This window comes from Bactrocera latifrons, unplaced genomic scaffold (genome assembly GCF_001853355.1).
Source record: "Bactrocera latifrons isolate USDA-ARS-PBARC rearing strain unplaced genomic scaffold, ASM185335v1 scaffold_182, whole genome shotgun sequence".
Lineage (NCBI taxonomy): Eukaryota > Metazoa > Arthropoda > Insecta > Diptera > Tephritidae > Bactrocera > Bactrocera latifrons.
In genome coordinates, this window is record NW_017535319.1 from 238,524 (window position 1) to 261,232 (window position 22,709).

The 22,709-nt window shown below is 33.2% G+C and overlaps 1 protein-coding gene across 1 annotated transcript; it reads left to right on the forward strand.

Annotated features, from left to right (window-relative positions):
* The first annotated feature begins 648 nt into the window (after positions 1 to 648).
* Positions 649 to 21,469, forward strand: LOC108967294 (neuropeptide CCHamide-1 receptor). The gene is made up of 8 exons (XM_018930601.1): positions 649 to 1,352; positions 10,659 to 10,885; positions 11,025 to 11,128; positions 11,292 to 11,504; positions 13,709 to 13,812; positions 16,300 to 16,437; positions 18,550 to 18,711; positions 20,411 to 21,469. Exons 1-8 carry the CDS (start codon positions 733 to 735, stop codon positions 20,622 to 20,624), a joined length of 1,782 nt encoding a protein of 593 aa, XP_018786146.1. The 5' UTR covers positions 649 to 732; the 3' UTR covers positions 20,625 to 21,469.
* Positions 21,470 to 22,709: the final 1,240 nt, after the last annotated feature.

The window sequence follows — 22,709 nt, forward strand, 5'->3', positions numbered from 1 at the left end:
GGAAGGCATTTTCCACCCCCTCACCCGCAAAAAACAAAAAAAAAAAAAAAAAAAAAATGTCTCGTCAATAGTTATAATACTCTCTATGATTGTGGCATCCGAATTAGCATGATCAAACATGTCTAAAGAGTCCTATTTACTTTATTCCCTTTGAAAAAAAAATCAGCTTTATCCGGATTATTTAACTACAATTTCCGTCTGCTTTTTTGCCACAATGTATATTTATAAAATTTAAACTTATTTAATAAACAAATTAAGACATAATTTTACTAAAATTACGAGTCTATATACATACTTATTAAATTATTGATAAGTTTTTTAAATCGTCATTTTAAATACTTTAATACCACAAAATAATATTTTCATTCATCTTTAGTGAAATCCACACAATTCACAGAAATTCCAACCAAAAAATCGCATTTCCGCTTTCATTATCTTCACACTTCCCACTTTAATAAACTAAGCCACTAAATGGCTCTAAGCTAACCTAGCGCAGCAGGCCAACCATTAATTACAGAATATTTATATATTTTTCAGCCTCCACGGCATGAACAGGACAACGACAGCGAAACAACGCAACAACAAATTAAGTAAAGCAACGCCAAAGCAACACAGCGAAGTGCTACTTGACGCCCAACGCCACAAAACACAGTTGGAGGCGGAATAAAGCAAAACGCGTATAAACAAAGAAAACAAAAATAGAAATTAAACCGCTAAACCAACAACAGCACAATGCAAAATTTACTATTTTATGGCGCTGCGAGTGCCGCCATAGCAGTGGCCAGTCTGACACACAGCGGCGTGGCGAGCTTTAGCCACGACTCGAACGTTATATGGAATAATAACAACAACAATTCCCTACAGCAGACGCTAATGGCAGAAACAAAAACAAGTTACAGCGCTGCCACCACAAATAACACATTGTCATTGTGGGAATTGACAACGCGCGCTACAACTGCGGCTACAGCGATAGCGGACATTGGCAGCGGCAGCACCAGCAACTTGATGCGCAGCAGTTTGGTGGATGAGGGCGGTGGGTATGGCGACGGAAATCGGGTTAGCGGCGATGGTGGAGTCATCGCGTATGTTGACAGCTTAATGCAAGCCTTAAGCACTAGCGCTAGCTTTATATATAACAACAACAATAACAATAGCAGCAGCAACGGCAACATTAGTAGCAGCGGCAACGTTACAGCGGTCAACGAAACGCCATATGTACCGTATGTCATGCGACCGGAAACATACATTGTGCCCGTGCTATTTGCGCTTATCTTCATTGTGGGCGTGCTGGGCAATGGCACACTGATTGTGGTCTTCCTCGGCGTACGACAGATGCGCAATGTGCCGAATACGTGAGTAGTTGGGTGGGAGTTTGGTTGATTGGGTGAATGGGTGAATGGGAGGCGTGATCTTTGTTGTGTGTGAGTTGTTCTTATCTAACAGGGAGTGTAAGTAAGCGGTGCGAGTAAATATAATTATTTTTGTTTTTTAATGTATAATTAAAAGCATTAAAATAGTTGCGTAGTAGCTGAAAAGCTATTAAGAACAAAAATAGATCTGTACTACGAGACGAAATATCCAACAGTTACAAATTCCTAATGGTTGTAATTGATTGATATTTGTAAGTCACAATTTTTGGTTTATAGTCGACTTTCATTAGAGTATGCGATTTTTTGAAAAGAAAATATATTTGAATTTAAATTATTTTTAACTATGAAAAATGTTGACAAATCGAATTGCATTTTTCTAGATTTCCGCATATAATTCGAAAAAATTATGCTAAAATATTACATTTTTGCCTTTATTATATTTCATTTTTTTATATTTATTTTATGTTATTTTTTATATCTTTAATTTGATTTTTACCAAATACAGATATTTTTTTATATTAATTTTATATTATTTGTTATATCATTAATTTAATTTTTTTACAAATATGTATATATTTTTTATTTTATTTTAATTGTTTATATTTATATACATTTATTATTACTTTATACTTTAGCTTTGAAAATGTTGAAGAAGCTTTTTGAATTTTTCTAGAAATCAATATATTGTATGTACTGCCCGACCCGACATCTTAATATTTGCTACAAAGCACAACCGTAGGTACAACGGTGTGTATGAGTAATATTTCATTCGAACAGAAGTAGCTTTAAACGGAATGGCTCAAAGACAAGAAATTTGCCAAGAGCATATAAAATCGTGAATGGAATAATAATAACAATGACGATACAATGGCGCACGTTTTTAAGTTAATGAGAAACAAGAAAAAACGTTAACTTCGGTTGCACCGAAGCTAAATACCCTTCACAGGTGCATTTCTGTTAGTAACTATGTATGTGTTCAGTTTGTATAGAAGCTATATGCGTTCTGAACAATTTTTTGGAGATTATATTGTTACCTTAAGCAGTAATCCATGCCAAATTTCGTAAAGATACCACGTCAAATGAGGAAGTTCCTCATGCAAGCATTTGACTCCGATCATTCAGTTTGTATGGCAGCTATGTGCTATAGTTAACCGATCTGAACAATTTCTTTGGATATTAAATTGCTGCTTTAGAAAATAATATGTACCAAATTGCGTGAATATGTATATCTTGTCAAATGTGATATTGTCCACACAAGAACTTGATTTCGATTGTGCAGTTTGTATGGCAGCTATATGTTATAGTGGTCCGATATCGGCGGTTCCGACAAATGAGCAGCTTCTTGAAGAGCAAATAACATTTGCAAAATTTCAAAAGGATATCTTAAAAACTGAGGGACTAGTTCGTATATATACAGACAGACGGACGGACAGACAGACAGACGGATATGGCTAAATCGACTCAGCTCAACATACTGAACATTTGTATATATTTTATAGGGTCTCCGACGCTTACTTCTGGGTGTTAAAAACTTCGTGACAAACTTAATATACCCTGTTCAGGGTATAAAAATTCGAAATTTTTTGCTATCAAAAAAATAAATAAATACAAACATTCGTCTGAGCACCACGTCAGTGATACAYCTGCTAAAATAACGTGTACAATGGAAACAAATTTATAAAGTCTTCAGACAGTTTACAAATCGTTCACATCACATGGAAATGTATGCAAATGAAAAAAGTTATTGACAGTTGTTGACAGATGATGTCTTTTATTACTAAAAGTCTTTAGGATTATTTGACAACCTGTTTGTATTCATTTATGTCACAATATTGTACGCAGTGTTGATGTACTCGTCCTTATTTGTACATGCACACGTAGCAGCTAATTTCAGTTAAGGCATTACGTGCTGTAACTAAGAGCCTACTTAATTAAAAACGTTGCGTCTTACGTTAAATGCGTGCCACGGCCGAGATTCTGGAGCAAAATATAATATTAGTAAGAGGAATTTCATTCAGCGCGCTAGGGCTTGTGACTGCTTATTTTGAGTCGACATCTATTCCCTTCCCTTCTCTTCTACTACTCTTAGCAAGCTCTTTAAGTCCTTACTGCTCATTAATGCTTATATTCAAGTGATTAGTTAGAAAGAGTATTTCAAACAATTGCATCATATGTACATATGAAATTTTAGTATATAAAATCAAGTCAGTTACTATGTACAACTATACATGTGTGCACCTATTAGCATTAGCATTGATTGAGCATTGTGTCATAATCGAGTTGCTTGTATAGTCAACCGATTTGTTCGAATGCATTCTGATTACAACATGATTATCTGTCCGGCATTAACCTGCTCATATATGCAGGTATTTGTATGCGTTGCATCATTACGACCATTGAACACAAATATTGCACTGGGTATTTACTTCTTGCAAGTTAATTAATTTTCCTACTAACCAATACTAACTCGAAGAGGCAAGGGATGACAGGTGGCAAATAATACATTTATTGTTTGCATTAGTCTTTTGTCTTACAAGCCACAGTCAAATCTTCGTTAAAATTTAAAAGGTTAAGAAGTAAAATTTAAATATATTTGATGTTTTTGTTTTTAGAATATCTCTTTGGAAAAATTAGTAAAAACTATATTTTCGCATGAAAAAGTAATCAAGTAAGAAGAAATGTTTTTCATATTTAAATTATTGGTAAACGAAAAGATCTTTTCATATTAAACTTCAACTTATAGTATATTTGTTATATTTATAAATATATGAAGAAATATGCATCATTTTGGTCGACCACTTTTCGTTATTTTTCCGCCAGAGACATTATTCGATCAGTGTAAAACTTTAATCTGTGTAAATCGAAATTTCAAAATTTCCAGAACGAAAACGATCGAACCATTGTTGTGCTACATAAACTGATACAGAATCGTCTCCGTAAAAATCACTATTTTATTGATGGCTTACATGGCAGTCTTCCTTTTTTTGTACAAAAATTTCAAAATCTAGCGAATTTCTTCATTATTTTCACTCATTTTTGAGAGGCTATAACTTTTTCTCAACCTCCCAGAATTTATCTCTTTTGGTTAAATAAAGCTTAAAAACTCACCTTTCCAACACTATATGGTATGACACAATGATTAGTAGCACTGAAGACTTTTTCGACTACTCAATAAAAACCGCTTGTAATAAAACAAAATGTTTCGGTTATAAAATGTGGTATATATTGGATATATGGTGCAGCGGAAGCTTAAAAGATAATATGATGTAGCGAATCGTAAGCATTAAAAAACTCAATTTAGAATTATTTGATGAGACGTTATTTTGCATTTTAGTTGACGATATACTCATACACACTCACAGAGTATTTATATATATTATATGTATTTGCATTCTGATATCATTTGGTCGCGAATTCTTATTACCTAAATTAAATTAAATTTATTTCGCATACGAAGTATTCATATGAAATCCTATGTGTATGTATTTACTATTTGGTTTTAACCTGTGTCCAAAAATATAATTATTTTTTCAATAGAAACTACAATGCATTTTTCGCGTTAATACGCTTACCCCACCCTTTTCATAACCTTGATAATATCATACATTAATTTATAATATTTTTATGCATATTACAACAGTATTACACTCGTTAGCAGGAGCGATAGCTACAGTAGTGAACATATTTGTATGAACACCTAAACTTCAATATCCTCCAGTGCTTCACCTATTTTTGTAAGACATTTTTCTGTTCAATAAATAGAGAATACGTAGACTCAAAACGGCTGTATAAGAGATGGAACAAATTCTTTTAATAATTTTGTGATGTAGCCGACTTGGCAGTACTTAGCCTCAATAAAGTTAAGTTCATTTTAGGTATAGAGACCGCCTATCGTACGAAACACCAGAAGGCATTGGACGAGGCATTGCGGGACCGAATACCAAACTATCCATACTAAGGGAATGTCTTTCAAGCATCTTTCAAGCGGAAGTCTTTGCTATAAGTCATTGTGCAGAAATAAATCTCCATCACTAAAAGCGATCACAGCATATGAAATCAAATGGCTAATAGTGGAGGAGTGTATAGAAAGGCTAAGTCGCCTAACATATTTCAACCATGTACACCTGATCTAGGTGCCTGTGCATAAAGGGCTAGCTGGCAATGAGCTGGTCGACTTATCCGCCCGCTCTACGCTGGTTTCAAGATGATGGGGCCAGAATCATTCATTACGGTGGGGTCTCACACCATCAAGGAGTTGCTCTCCACGGAGGAGTGAGTGATGACACATGATCTTTGTCGAAACTCCAAGCGACTTTCTTATTTCCAAAGTCGCTTGGCTATCTGTACACAATTGGTAGCGCAAAAATTATCTTCCAATATTTTTTAGAAAATGAAATACTTTTTCAAAACTTTGATTCTGCTGGATTATTTTTAGTTGGTCCTTTCAATTTTTTTATATGAGAAGTCGAGAATATGATATCATGTAAATGGCCGCCGCCACAATTGATTGTCATTTGAGCCCTTTTTATGGCATTTTCCATCACCTTGGCCAGAACTTCCGCCAATAAGTCCTCACGTTCTTTAAGAGCTGCAAGAGTCTGAGGCTTGTTCACATAAACATGCAACTTCAAAAAGCTCTACAAAAATAAGTCTGAAGCGGCCAAATCAGGTGATCTTGCCGGCCAGTGTAAATCGCCAAAACGAATCTCCCATTATACGCATATCGGTTGTGGCACGCAGTGTAGCGTACCATTGTTTATTTACGTGTATTTCGCATGTGTTCACTACACAAATCTCAAAACAGGACTGACATTAGAGGTTAATTGCAAAAATTTATAGCATCTTCTGATCATCTTCTGACTTTTGCGCCACCCGTTATAAATAAATGTGATTAATTTTGTGGTTGAAACTGACAACCAAACGGATTAACACATACTTGCATGTGAGCATGCACACCTACTTATACATATAAATCAATATCTACTTATGCGCACATTGTCAGCGAACGAATGCGAAAACTTTCAAAAGTAATCATGACTGTCCTTCAACGAAATTCAATTACATACATAATCCATATATGTAAGCAGTAAAAAAAGACGCTATAGATAGACATATTATTGAAGTGGCTGGGGGAGGTGCTGAAGATAGGTTAAGTAAATAGTAACTAACTTTAATTTTGACGCGAGTGAGGTGTTCAGCTTTTACAACAAAAACAAAAATTTTCGATACTTGTCAACTACTTGGATAGTTGTTTAACGGTAAATACAAAGAAAGTTTTGTTTTGATGGGCGATAGAGAAGAAAATTTGGTAACTCCCTATAACTACGAAAAAAAAAAAATATATATACAGTATTGGACAAAACTAAAGCACCCCTACCCCCTTTTTATGTCCAAATTTTTGAAAAATATAACTGAACTAGTTGGACAATTATTCCAGGTTACAATTATGTACAACTATTAATTCATAAAAAATATAACATTAGTTATATATTCTTTCAAGATACAACATTTTAAACAAAAAACTTTTCAAAAGTAAAAATCTGAGTGAACAAAACAAAAGCAATATTTAATTAGCAGTCGTCCCTTACTTCAGCAAAAAATTTAAAGGCCAAACTCGTATTAGCGATAGTTCATCTTGATTGGAATACTCAGAAATTGAATACCATTTTTCATTCTAAGACGAATCGAAATATAATATTAAAGATTCGGATGACATAAGAAGTGTGAGAAGGTCGAAAAGACAAAGACTCAAACCTAAGTATTATGTTGCGATCATTACATATGGCGGTGGTAATGTTATGGTCTGGAGCTCTTCATATAATAAATGGACCTATTCATATAATAAATGGAATAAGGGACCGGTTTGTTTAAGCTGACATTTAAAAAATACGTGATGCTACCGTATGTTGTAAAGGTTATGGCACTATAATGCTGGTTCCAGCAGTACAATCAAACTAAGCATAACACTAGGCGTCGAAATCTTGGTTGTGAAGTTACAGAGTTGATGTTTTAGATTTGCAGGCGCAATCACTCGATGTCAAATCCATCGAGAACCTATGGGAGATCGTTAATTCCAAAATAAATAGAGAAAATTGAAAACCCAAGGATCAACCTTTAGAACCTAAAGAAATTACTTGCAATGGCATACCACATGATATGTAGTAAATAATTTATCTTTTTCTATGCCTAAAATATGCGTTTCAGTTAAACAAAATAAAGGATTTGCTACTATTTTTTCATTTTCACATATTATTTTCAAACCGATGAAAGGGGTGCTTTAGTTTTGTCCAGTTAATTTTTAAACCATAAATGGTTTTGTTTTTTTAACTTACTTAATTTTGAAAACTGAAAATTCTACTTTACTTTATTTTAATAAAATTTATAAGCAATCCATTGAAAAACGTCAAAATTTTACATTTATTTATTTTTTATTGTCTGAAAACAGCTAAGTTCCAACTGAACCATAGTAGGGGGTGCTTTAGTTTTGTCCAATACTGTATATTTGTAGGAGTTGGAATGCATTATTATATCATAATATATATAACAAATAATCAATTCTCGCTCCCGCTCAAACTCTCACACGAAGTTAACTTTATAAATTCTGTCCAGACAAATGACCTCAAAGCATTTACTGTTCTGCTACAAAATAATAACTTTCCGAATGACAAAATAGACTAGAAATAAAGCAAAAAGCTTTCAATCGTTGTCGCATATGCACATCTCTTTATTTCGGCTACAGCCATCATCATTGGAGTTTATTTTCTTTTGGCTTCCTAACGTCTGGTCAACAAGTTTGTTTTTTTAATCTGTCAAACCAAATTTTCGCAATTTTGATTAATGTCAGCACAAATCTATAACACTTGGTGAGAACTTAAGCAGATAAGCTGCCAACGCAGTAAGAACACGAGTACTAGAACATTTGTACAAATAAGTCCACCAGCGCTTGGCTTTATGGCTTTGTAGTGAATTTCTGTGCTTTTGTTCTTTGTAAAATTTATGACAGACAATTTGTCTCTTGTTAGTTGTAATTGAGAGTGATATCGTGTATATAAATTCTGGCATAGACCAAATGAGTGTCAACAATGACACTTGAGTTTGTTATTTTCGTCATTTTTGTTGTTGTTGCATTTCGTATACTAATCGTAATTCTGTGCAACTCACAATCGCTGCAGTCAATGGCGCGTTATCCGTAAGTGAAGAAACCAATAAATCAGCGTAGAAGAAAATCTAGAAAATTCGAGTGAATGCAAGAGTCGTCTGATTTGATTTGAATTTTTGATTTTTTACTAAAGAACAGATGTTTCCTTACTTCTGGGAAGTGCTGTGTAGCGAAGTTTTCAAAGTTTTGGGGTATATTAATGCATTTCACATGCAACTTGCCACAATTTGTTTCTCTTTTTTCAACTATAAAGATTTGTTAGATTTTTTGCTTAAAAATAATGAAATTATCGAAATAAAACTTTGCAAAAAAGTGTTTTTCAGGTATGTCATATTACGGGAAAAAATTAAATTTCAAGCCACTTTATATCGTAGACCACAACTTCCGGTTGTCTTTATATCGTATATTGGTGAATGTGTTTAACTCAGACAGCGTATATTTCTAATAAGAGCGTTTTTTTGCAAGCCACCTTATGTCGTGGACCTCAGCACCTTAGGCTGATCGCAAATTTCGGTCAATCCGTGAGATCTTTTATTGTATTGCCAAGCTAATATTTTCCTGTTAATAGTTGGCCAAAAAATGTGTAAAATTGGATCAAAACTTCCCTTACCGTCAGATTTTTGAACTTCCGCTTGACTTTATACCGTTTATCGATGAATCCGTGAGTTATTTTAATGAAACTCAGAGCACATATATTTTTATTAAGAGTGTGACTTTGTACTTAAAGCCCGGTTTCGGGCTAATACGAGCCGAATTGTCTCGCTCATATAAACAAAATACAAAGCTTTTTAAACTTCCAGTTAACTATATGGTATATATTTGGGCACAATGGACCTAAGTTCGCGGTGCATTCCTTATTCATTAATATGGTATATATAGGTTATTATATAAGTTAGCTTAGCAAAATTAAGTGAGGGTATAATATGGATATACATACTATAATTGAATGCTTTAGGTATATGAAATCGGCCCAAGAATTTCCAAGCCCCCAAATACCATATAAAACATATTATGTTAGTCTAGATTTTATGTGCGTCTTCATAAACTTCATAAAACATGGAAAATATATTCCCCAGTATGTTTTCTCCCAGCCCCAATACGAATGATAATGTGATTTACAACTTTACAGTCGACTTTCCAGTTAAGTCGTTTATATTATTCGAAATTCCTTCAAAGTCTTATCAATCGTTTACTTTTCTGACTAGTTTATTTTCAGTTAGATAAACTAGTTCGAAAAGAGTACTTGCTTAACCAGTCTGAAGACTTATTTCAAGCACAAATGTGGCCAACACTTATTCTCTTCTAATTTGTATTCTCTTTACATATATTTTTGACTTTAAAGCCAACTTTACGTACTATAATCGTGTACGGTGATCGTTCTATTTGTTAGCGATCGGATATTTTTCAGACTAAATCATTTTCAGCCATGAAAACTGCTTCTAAACCAGTACTTATCTAATCTAAAGTAATCAGATTTACTTATTTCAAGCTCAAATGTGGCTTTTGACCAAAAACTGTGTAGAAAAGCGTTTCCCAGCTTATATTATTTTATCTCAAATATATACAATATAGTAATTTCCGACTTTTCAGATGACTTTAAATCATTTACTATATATCAGTCGAAATGGTTTCTAATTATTATCAATCGTTTCCGTTTCTACTAGTTCATTCTTAGTACCGAAAAATACTTCTAAACTAGTACCTTTGTAACTAGTTTGATAACTCTTTGCAAACTTGAATTGTCTTTTGGTAAAAAAATTGGAAAATTCGTAACCTGATTATCAAAAAAAAAATTATTTCTTTTAATTACGCGAATTTTTTTTTCAGTTTTTTAATTACCTTCGAAATGCTTTTCCACGTAATTTTTTGAATACTTTTTTTCTTATTAATAAATATTAAAAGCAACGCATAATCAAAATTTCATTGGTAAACAATTTCGTACATCAATAACGCGGTAGACACAAGAATAAAATTGTTAGTGTTGTACATACTAGATGGCCATAGTGGCGCCCCACAAAATAGCATTAATTTACATTCTTTATTCGCTTCTATATTAATACTCGTATCACTCCAATATCCATATTTATAATCCATGTTTTTCATTAAATTTAATTGCTTTTGCAATGCAGCTACATACTATCATTGGCAATTGCCGATCTGCTGCTCATCCTCACCACTGTGCCGTTAACATCCACTGTCTACACGGTGGACTCGTGGCCATGGGGCAGCTTTCTTTGCACATTGTCGGAATTTATTAAAGATGTGTCGATTGGCGTTTCCGTTTTCACACTTACTGCACTCTCCGGAGACCGGTACTTTGCCATAGTGGACCCATTAAGAAAATTCCATGCGCACGGTAAGTAGATTATACCTTCGATTGCAATCTCCAGACACACCCACTTGCATATACTTGTTCAACAGTGATTTTTTAAATAAAATGAGATCTCTATATGCACACATACATATATATTTGTGTTTGTTTGTCTTCATTGCAGGCGGCGGCAAACGTGCCACACGCATGACCATCGCTATTGCCGTGTCCATTTGGCTGTTGGCGATACTCTGCGCCATGCCCGCGCTCATCGGCACCAATGTGAAGGTGAGCACAATGTTTCGGTCTACCGGATATATACTCCTGTGTACACACATATAAGCATGTTTCGTAGAAATAAATGCCCAGCATAGCGCATAATTTAATTTACATATCTTTTTTTTTTCTTTTATTTTCCTCTGAATTCGTGATTTCCTTTACGCACAAACAGCAACTGGAAATCAATAGCAACAAATCATTCGCTCTGTGCTACCCCTTTCCGCAGGAGTGGGGTGTTGAGTACGCCAAAACGATGGTCTTAATGCGCTTTTTAGTCTACTACGCCATTCCATTGTGTATAATCGGCGCCTTTTATGTGTTGATCGCGCGGCATTTGATGTACGCGGCTAGCGTGCCGGGTGAAATGCAGGGCGCCATGCGACAGGTGAGTCGGAAATTATCATGTCACGCTACACCGTAACATTTTACGCCAGCAGCACACTCATACTTTAGGCGTAGAAATATTTATACATATTATATGCAAGTTTGTATGTATTTGTGTTAGTGCAGAAGTGGGTCTGGTTTCACGAAATACAAATCGTAGTTGGAGAACTCGGTCAAGTAGCATCATTAATCATAGACGGAGAAGCTGTTATCCGATACGCGTATTGGCAGTGAGAGGGTGCGCTGCACAGTATTATGTATAGCGAAGAATTAGTGACAACATTTACATAAATATTTTTAACGATTTTTAATAAAATRTTAAATATAATCAGCATTATTATTTTATTCACCAAACATTACATTAAAATTTTTTTAAACGAATTTTTTAAAGTAATATTTGGGGAWTAAAAATAATAATTCTGATTATATTTAACATTTTATTAAAAATAGTTTGGTGATCAAATACAGTTATTATTATTTTTTTTTTTTTGTGGCATGCGCCTTGTTTAGCGTCAGTTCAGAGACCCTCCAATGTATAAATGTCTGGTATGCAATTTAGTCTCTCTGATTTTGAGATATCGGCCAAAAAACTTACACACCTACTTTTTCACTTAGCCGCTGCTGGTTCCTATCTAATTTAATACAATTACATCTGATTATTTTCATTAATTAAAATGGAAATTAAATTGAAAAAGAATATAACTTCATGCTATTTGAACCATTCCTGCAATAGTTCAGATTTATAAAGTTAAATACCTTGATTACACAATGTTTTTAGTGTTTGGTACAAAGAATTGCCATTATTTGTATGAAAGTATGAAATTTTGTGCTAAGATCACTACATCTTTTTTTTTTTTTTTTCATTGTATTACTCACAAAACAATACTTCAAAAATATTAATTCAACAGCGCTAAGCTAAAACAAGTCAATTTTTCTCTTTCTAATAAGCAAAATCGCAACACTGTCACTTTGTCTCATAATGCCAACTAGTTACATGCTTGCCTTCCCACTACCCCATTTGGTAGTGTGACAAATTAAATAGCACCCGTTTTTCTGATTGTGGTAGTACTTTGTTGGTTTATTACTGAAGTGCTGCTAAATATACAACGCCGTTGATTAATTAATTCCTGAAATTAGAAGTCAATTTATAAGAAAATATGGTCAAGTTTTCGCACAAATACAGCCACAAACGTCAATGTGGTTTTTCTAAGCGCTTTCAGCTTCGAATTCTCTGTGAGTTAATTAACTAACCAAAAGGGTGTGGCTTATGTAAAAGGCAAGAACTGTATGCTTGGGCTTGGGCTAAGAAAAGAAAGTGTCAAAAATGGCCCTTATCAAGTTGATARGAAATTCATTCATGCATGTTCATTTATAAAAACCGGCACCAACTAATTTGGCGCAAACAAAAGAATACTTAAATAGCGCTAGTGAGRAGAAGAGCTGAAGTAGTTTATTTTTTGTTGAAACAATAGACACGTGTTTCATATAAAAGGTCAGTGAGAGTTTAAAAAGTAAAATATCGATTAAATAGAAGTTTTATGGTGAAGTTTACATTTTTTTGAACTGAGGGGTAGATAGATTCATTAGCTACTTGATGGAACCATTTCAAAAAGAATTTTGCAAAAAAAAAAARWTTTAATATTTTACGATATACGGCATTTGAAATGCACAACAACGTAACATCAAAAATTCCAAATTGAGTTTTTTTGCTATRAAATAGGTATCATAAATTTTTAAGCTYTCGCWGTCCAATATAAAACCGATATAAMCGTTTTRTAAACAAAACWCATATTTTGTTTCAATATGAGTGGCTKCTATTATATCGTTTTTCTACACTTGTAAACTTATGAAAAGTGATGTTATGTTATTTTGCATTTTCGGTAATGATGTATAATGATATATAACGAAAATTAAGAACAAAATTCAAGATCTTTCTACTACAGTTTTAGTTATATAACAACTTATATAATACTAAAATAGTCATCATTATCTCATCATTACCTCACCGAACATATTGTAAAATTTTTATTCTGCAAAAGCTGTAGCTTAAACGTTCTTGCATTGCTTACGATCTGCAGCTTAAGTGCTTTATTGTCAGCAACATTTTCGACACCTTTCATAACATACATACAAATGCACATAAAAACACATGATCCTTGTAAAATGTCTAAGATTTAAATCATAAGCCATTGCGTGTCATTGCAGGTGCGTGCTCGTCGAAAGGTAGCCGTAACGGTACTAGCATTTGTGGTCATATTCGGAATTTGCTTTATGCCCTATCACATCTTCATGCTTTGGTTCTATTACTGGTAAGTAAGGAAATGAGAAAAAATGCTAATACAATAAAATTTATCTGGTATAACAATATCTATACGAAAGAAGAAAAAGACGTTACACACCCAAATGCAGGTATACAGTAGTGGGCAATATTTTAGCATATGTTAACTGATTTTTTTTTGCACTAAGTTTTAAGCAAAATTTCAATTGAATTGTGTGAAAATTAATTTTAAAAAATGTAACCAAAAAAAAATATTTAGTTTTGTGCAAAAAAGTTACGCTAATCAAATTATTTGCCGACAACAAAAAAAAAGCAAAAAACAACGCAGTAATTTAGATAGTGAAATTTTAAAATAGTAAAATAATTTTATTAATTTTTTTATACAGAAATGCTAGAAGATTACACTATACAACACTCTATGGATATTTGATCAATTGATTGAGACATAAGTTCCAAAAAATTCTTCTTTTATCGAAATTAGCCTCCGAAATCGAAATATATACTTTAGATAGTGAAATTTGAAAATAGTAAAATAATTTTATTAATTTTTTTATACAGAAATGCTAGAAGATTACACTATACAACACTCTATGGATAATTGATCAATTTGGATCATTTCAAAAGATTAAGACATAAATTCCAAAAAAATACTTTCGAATATCAAAAATGAGTTTAATGTAAAAATCCCTAACAACTATAGTTTATATGTATGAGTATCTTACAAAAACAAAAGAGTGAAGCTCATATTTCATCATTCACGTYTTACTTTTATTTGAATGGTGGTGATGACAGATGTCACAGTCGGATTTTCGAAAAAAAAAAAAAATTATTTTCAAAGAAATTAACAAAACTTCTTTATTTTGGTCTAATCTTCGAGGAAAAAAATATAATTAAATTTTTATATTTGAATATAACTGGCCTATAGTATTTTTCGAAATTTTAATATGCACAATCAGATCGTCGAAAAAAATGCATTTAAAAAAATCAACTAAACATCTATATATCAGTCGAAACATCGAGGAAAATTAAAAAAAAATAATAATTAATGTTTTGTTTTAAAATAAAAATTGATATTGATATTATTGTCGCTAAAACTATAAAAAAAAAAGATTGAATTAAAATGTTCTAAATAAGATTTTTCTAGCTTCAAGTTGAGTACTGACGGGTATTYTTCCATGACATTATCTTAAGTGATTATATCTTTTTGTGAATTAAAAAATCGAATATTTTTCGCTAATGTATCGAAAGTTCTTATATTTGGCTCACTTAGAGCTAGAGCTAAGACTGCATTGCAAGCCACCGTTCATTTCAATATATTTGAATTTATTTTCCAAAAATTTGAGGTTGTTCCGGAAAATTTTTTCGAAGATATGAGATCAATTAATGATCGTTGAAATAAAGTTTCCATAATACTTTCGATTTTATCACAGAAAACGACTTTTTTCGGGAAGGTTGATTCTTAAAAGGCTACATGGATTTCCTCGAGCAAAAACTGGGCTATTTTCAATCATTTTGTTTTCATAAAAAMAAAATTATGTACATATGTATTTTATTATATAAACTTTTTATTGYTCCAAATATAGTACATATATTCGAAGTTTTCAAAAGCAAATGTTCAAAATTCGGCCACAACCGACAGGCCTTTGGAACAACGAGGTCTTCGCGTTCAAGGCAGAACTTTTTACAGGATTAAAATGAAAAAAATACGTGTTTAAAAAAGATTAAAAACTAAATATTGAACGACGGAAAATTTGAAAATAGTTTTTCAACGGACGTTTTTACAGAAAAAAACCGAAAATTGGATWTTTGGCAGATATTTTTCTMAAAAAAATTCAAATTTCAATKAMATTTTCRCGAMAGTTTTTTCTCCAATAGTTGTAATGGAAAAAAAAWTTTTAGTTTAAGTCTTTGAGAATTGTATTCCAAAGACATATATAAAATTTCATTAAGATCGGTTGAGCAGTTCTCGAGAAATCTTGCCAACTGACTTCAAARACACAGAGTCGTGTAAAATGCGTTTAAAGACGGGCGCATTTAGTCTAGCTAGCCTCAAGCACACATGTTCTCAAGACTGTATCTACGAAACTATTACTCGGATGAACTTGAAAATTTAGAAAAATATTCTAATGGTGTTGCAGAATTTAATAAAATAATAAAAAAAAAATCGTTGGGATTACGCGGTGTAAACCATGTAATCCCTTAATAAGTCTTGTCTGTTTTTTCTTGTCATCAGTGTCTAGACAAAATACAGAACAAATCTGAAATTAAATTAAATTCATTAAAATAAATATTTTTGTACTCAACTAAATAAAATGCTAAACTATCGGCCACCACTATAWTCTAATCTAAACTGTAATATCAGTATACCATAACATAAGTAAGCCAAAACCCTTAGCCCAAAGAAATTTTTTTTCCATATAATCTGCATATCATATTAATTTCGCAGCAATACACGTATATATTACTAACAACATTCTTTTACTTTAATTTCTTTCTATTTATTCGACGTGATTTGTAGGCCGACCGCACAGGATGACTACAACTCCTTCTGGCATGTTTTACGCATCGTCGGTTTCTGCTTATCCTTTGCCAACAGCTGCGCCAATCCGGTGGCTTTGTATTTTGTTAGCGGCGCCTTCCGCAAACATTTCAATAGGTATTTGTTTATTCACTACAATGCTGACGCATGACATRCAGGCACCTCCTGCCCGTACGGGGTAAGGACGTTGCAAAGCATATGAATTTAAAAGCAAAAAACGCAAATCTAATATAAATCAAAGATATGCGCTAAAACGAAGCACACACACACATAAGCAAACCAGTAAAAAAAAACAACAATAAAAAATATATTGAAAATAAATTGGGCGAAAGTTGATTTGGAGTATACGCATAATCTAATATATAACTTTTTCCTAGATATATGTATATGTATACTTATATATGGTATGAAAATAAAAAACTCAGCAAAAGCACAAAAAAAAAAATCGATTTGCTTACAAATCCACGTCGCGAATATTAAACACACTTTGATAGCATTGCATGCTCGTATTTGCCTTTGTATTAAGCAACGCACTTGCATTTTGCTATTGGAAAGACAATAGTATCGACGAKAAAATCAAATCGCGTTACGTAAAATTAGCTAATAAAGTCTCAAGTGTGTATTTTTACCATTTTGTTTTTTACTTAGCGCACCTTTAGTAGCTGTCCCCAGAAAGCGCACACATACATACATGCCATCATTATACCATTCAGCAATTATTTTGCTTTCTATATATATATCCGCTGTTTACCATTAGAGTAGTCACAATCTGTTTTCTGTAGGGAATTCACTCAATACAAATCTCTTTGTTCCAGCAAATCCTACACTACTATCAAGAATTAGATGTARTGCTATTGGTTTTTTGTTCAAAACTAACCACACTCAATAAAAATGAAGATGAAACTCAATCAAGCAGTGATTCGATACATGCATAAAAAATAAGCTAAAGATTAATGCAGGAGGAGGACAGAGGTTATTATTGCGCTATATTAAACTTGCTCTCTTCATGGCTGCTTTTGCTCTCCTGAAATTGTTAGTTATAATATGAAATGATGCTCGAAAGTAAATATTTTGAATATAATGCAAAGAATAAATACATTCATCATTTTTTCATGGATGTATAGTGTGCTTAATCTCATATTATTAACTTCACAAGGCCTGGCTTTACCACTTTCGGAGAGAGCTACGAAACAAGTTATCACTTAATTTAGGAGCCTATTTTTATATCCTGAATAGGTTTGTCACAGAGTTATCAGCGTGACGAGCTAAGTCGATTTAGTCACATCTGCCTGTTTCTTCATCTGTATATACGAGAACTAGTTTCTAAATGTTTGCTTTATTGATCTGAAGTTTTTCACACATCTGTTTCTTCCAAAAAATCTGCTTATTTGTGAGAATCGCCATTATGAGACCACTGTAGCCTATAGCTTCCATACAAACTGGCCGTTTCGAAATAATTTCTCCTTGTATGAAAACTTTTTTTTATACAAAGAGATATCTTCACGACATTTGTTATAGAACAGAATAGACAGTGCTTCAATCTCCGCATGCATTGTTTAGATCGCACCACTATAGCATATAGCTACCATACAAACTGACGAAATCGAAATAATTTGTCCTTGTATGAAAACTTTTTTATATGATAAGATATCATCACAAAATTCGGTATAAAGTATTGTTAAAGGCAGTGTTACAATCACCGCATGAATTGTTCAGATCGAACCACTATGTTATAATCCCTGAACAAAATGTTCAGATCGGACTGCTGTAGCATATAGCTACCATACAAACTGATCATTCTAAATCAACTTTTTGTATGGAAAGCCTTTTTATTTGACAATATATGTATATTTTCTAAATTTGTAATTTATAAAACCTTGGCTATTTTAATGTACAAATTTTCATAAAGAAATATATATGTTCTCCTCCTCCTCTATAAAATTTAAGCTGAAACTGCTGACAACATATTTACATGTACCCATAAGCGTCACTAGGTCACTACCACAAATTCATAGTCTACCGCCAGGCGCACTGCCAGCACATACATACATATGTATATCCATTAAAGCCACGGCTTACATACTTGACTCCGTTATTTGTTGCTTTTCGCTTTTACGTATTCACGTTGCAAATTTTTTCACTTGCTTTGTTTTTTAATTTCACTTGCGTTTCGTTTTTTATTGTATGATTATTTTTTTCGCTGCTCTTTTGCATATTTCACTCTTTTAGATACTTGTTTTGTCAAGGGTCCGGCGTGCGCCTCAAAAAACGACACCCACACAACGATACGCTCTGCATGCATCGGGACGCATCGCTCACTAGCACCGCATCGAAGCGCTACTATTCATCGACGCGACGCTCTMCATGCCATCATCACAGCACCGTRCGTAGGTGAGTGGTGTTTTACTACACTATATGTAACTCTGTGCTACATACATAAGTATATGTATGTATATCTAAACTTTAAAGCTAAACTAAAGCTGATTGAGTGTTAGCATACAGGCAGTTTTTGGTTGCGCTCTTTATTGTAGATTCGTTATATTTGACCATTAGCTAGCGAGAATTGGATTAGTTGAGTGCTTGTTGAAGGCAAACTATTTTTTAGCAAGGCACTTGAAAGTAGAAATAAATACCGCACAGAAAAACGGATTGCTTATCATGTATCATGTTTGTAAGTGATGACTCAAAAACCAAATTCTAATTGAATTATTTTATTTATTTATTTTAAAAATAATATTTTCAAAAATATTGAAATTTTTTATGAAATGCAATTTTTTTGGATTGTTCAAAATTATACGAAATTAAATTTTTATTGAATTCGCTTCAAACGAACAAATTTCAAGAATTAAGCAGTTAAGTTCGATAACTCAAAGAAATTTACAAGATCGTGGGGAATATAAAGCTAAAGAGAGAGAGTGAGAGTTTGGCAGAAATTAACAATATCGTGTTGAGTATAAAAAAAAGAGCGAGAAAGAGAGAGTGAGAGTTTGTGTGACCAATAAAATACGACATTAGTTGCTATGAAGATATGCAAATTTTTATTTTCTTGAAGAAAATCGAAAAGAGTTAGCTTTGTGAAAACAGAAATTTTGCAAAGTTGAAATTCTTAATCAATAAATTGTCTGAAATCTATCTAAAATGATTAATATAAAGAGAAAGAGAGAGATAGTGGGAGCTTTTGAGACCACATTAGCTTCGAAGAAGATCTGAAATTTTTTATTCGTTTTTTTTTTCGATTTCGGCTACTATATTAAGAAAGTATTAACTTTGTAGAGTCATAAGTCTCCAACGGTTGAAACTCTTTAACGATAACTTCCTTGGATCCATTAAAAATGGTGAACATAAAGAGAAAGAGAGAGTACAAAGGAATAAGAGTTTGAATTACCAATAAAATACCGCATTAGTTCTGATGAACACCTGAAATRTTTTGATTATATTTTTTCGACTTTAACTACTCTCTTAAGGAAAATCGGAAAGTATTAGCCTTGTAGAGCTAGAAATTTAGGAAGGTTGGAACTCTTTATCGATAAATTGCTCTGAATATTCCAATTTCATCTACTCTCTCAAGAAAAATCGGAAAGTATTAGCTTTGTGCAGCCAAAAATCTCGTAGAAGTTGGAACATTTCTATATCGGCTTGTAGTCTTAGCAATCTGAAAGTATGAGACCCAGGGCATCCCAAGTGTTTTAAATTAACAGGTGCCTTAAAAAGCGAAAAAATCAGAAAAACACTTTGAATTCGATAAAAAAACAGTACAGTGTTGTGCTTTAAATTTCAGCGTGGTTAAGGTCCTAAAGTTTTGTTTTTTTGTGAGCACTTTAACGCTAACAATTCAATACTCTAATTGGAATCATAAGGAATCATATAGTGAGGATTATTTTTTTCGAACAATTCGCTAACTAACAGAATGTTATATGATTCGCCACTATATACTGCGCGTTTATGTATACTCAAGTCTAAAAAATGTATTCACTGAGGCTTGTGATTCCCTCTGTCTTGTATATCTTCACTACAAAATAAATATTTTTTACACTTGTTTAYTTTCAATGCGCAACCACATTCACATATACAACATATATGTTTGGCGTAGTCGCTTACAAGAGACCACCATCACCATTATGGCGAATGGCAGTCAAAATGGGGGACCGCTCACTGATGTCTCCGATGTTGCTTTGGCCAGTGAATTTTGCGATCACACAGCGCATTACCAACACCAACAACAACAACAACAACAACAAATACAACCGTTGCAACAGTCTTCACAACAGCAACAACAATATCAACGTCAGTTGTCATTTATGTGAGGTAGCCAGTGGGAGGGTGGCTACCAGTCGCCAAAAGCAGCAACTACAAAAACAACARCATTCATTCCTACGCATACAGATGAAGAATTTGTAACAGCAAGCACAACCACAATAACAGCAGCTGCAACAGCAACATTAACAAAAACAAGTGCTGCAACGCTGACAAGGTCAACGCGGGCGGAAAGTTCGAGTATCGAGATGCGCGATTTAACTGCGTTGAAAGAGAATTTCCACAAAAAAGCAAAAAATGCAAATCAACAACAAGTGCGGCAACAAACACAACAGCAGCAACARCCAGAACGGCAGCAACAAGMCGAGACACAGCACAATGACAAACGGCACATACAATTTCACATTGTTGACTGTGCACAAATTTAAATGGCCGGAACACCAACAAGTATATGTAAAATAAGAYTAGCGTTTACAGCGTTGAAAGATGAGGAAACGAATTTAAAAACGGAAAAATGCAGGCAACAGTTTTTAAATTTGATTTTATGCAAATTGTATATAGTTAAATATATATGCTTATATACAGGTACAGTTAAGTAAAAAATCGTATATTTCTTGACAACAACGRTCAAATTAAAATTTAGCTTAAAATTAGCGCCTAAAGGATTTTTAATAAAATTTATTGACTTGGTGGTATAGTATTATTATGTAAGCTTCTAACAATTATATAAGTGATTGGTATAAGTGAAGCGAAGTTGATTTTTGCAGAGCATTTAATTTCCTACAGATATAAGAGACGAGATTTTTTTTTTTTTTCAATCGTTACTAATGGGTTATAAATTTTTATTTTCCAACATTGAAGAAAAGATATAAAACAAAAAAACGGGACAATTTCATGCGAGGATTGCCTTTTATAATTCGGTATTAGAGAACAAAAACATATATTAATCATCGAAAATCATTTTATTTTCTATTAAATTTTTTATATTTTATTTTATTTTTTCAAAATAATCTCCATTTAGATGCGTTTGACCAATTATCGAAGCACTTTTGCYACTCTGACTGAGGTATCTCCAAAAAATGCCACTTAAACACATCAACCGGCTCTTCAGKTATCGAAAACCTACTTCCTACACTTTCCGCCAAAGTTATGAGCGGCAAAATTGCAACACTATGGTTGCCAGATCCCAAAATATAGGGCGGTGGAAAAAATCTTTTCATATTTTTAATCAAATTTCAACTTATTTTTTTTTTATATTTATAATGAACCAAATATGTACCATTTTGGCGGACCACTTTTTAATATTTTTCCACTATAGGCATTATTCCATCAGTATAAGACTTTTCTGGTGAAAAGTAATGTTCAAAGGCTTCTCTTGAAGCCAAACAAATGTTAGTACGATGGTGGAAGGTCAGAGCTATTTGCTTCAAAACTTCCAAGCCAAGCTCTCCCCGTTTTTGCTGAGTCATCAAAGATATATATATCTGTTGATCAGTTTTGGCCGCTTTCCTTCAATTGCTTGCTTCAACCTCATCAGTTGTCGACAGTAAAATGTAGAATCAATCATTCGACCAGGCTTGAACAGCTCATACATGTAGTAGATGATTCCTTTAAACAACCACCAAACACTCATTAACCTTCATAATATTTCGAGGGTCAATCCTGGCTTTGCTACAATTTGTTGAGTTTTTTCGCACACTATTGTCGTAATTGATCTACTTTTGGTCTCCTGTTACCATTCGCTTCCGAAATGGTTGGATTTCACTTCGTCTCAGCAAAGAAGCACAGATGTTAGATCGGTCCATTACATTTTTCACAGACAATTCATGTGGTAGCCAAACATGAAGCTTCTTTTTGTAGTAGCGATGTCATGGCTGCTTATGTGATGGTCCCAGTCATCCTTCTCATAATTTTATCGACTTTTTCAACGATATGTCGATCAGAGGGAGGTGCATCSTTCACMTCGAAATTTATAGAACGACAGCGAGAGAACCATTGTTGTGCTACACGAACTAATACAACATCGTCTTCGTAAATTTCACAAATTTCATTAGTCACTTGTRGCATTCCTTCCTTTTTATACGAAAAACTAAAAAATATAGCGAGTTTCTTCATTATTTTCACTCATTTTTGAA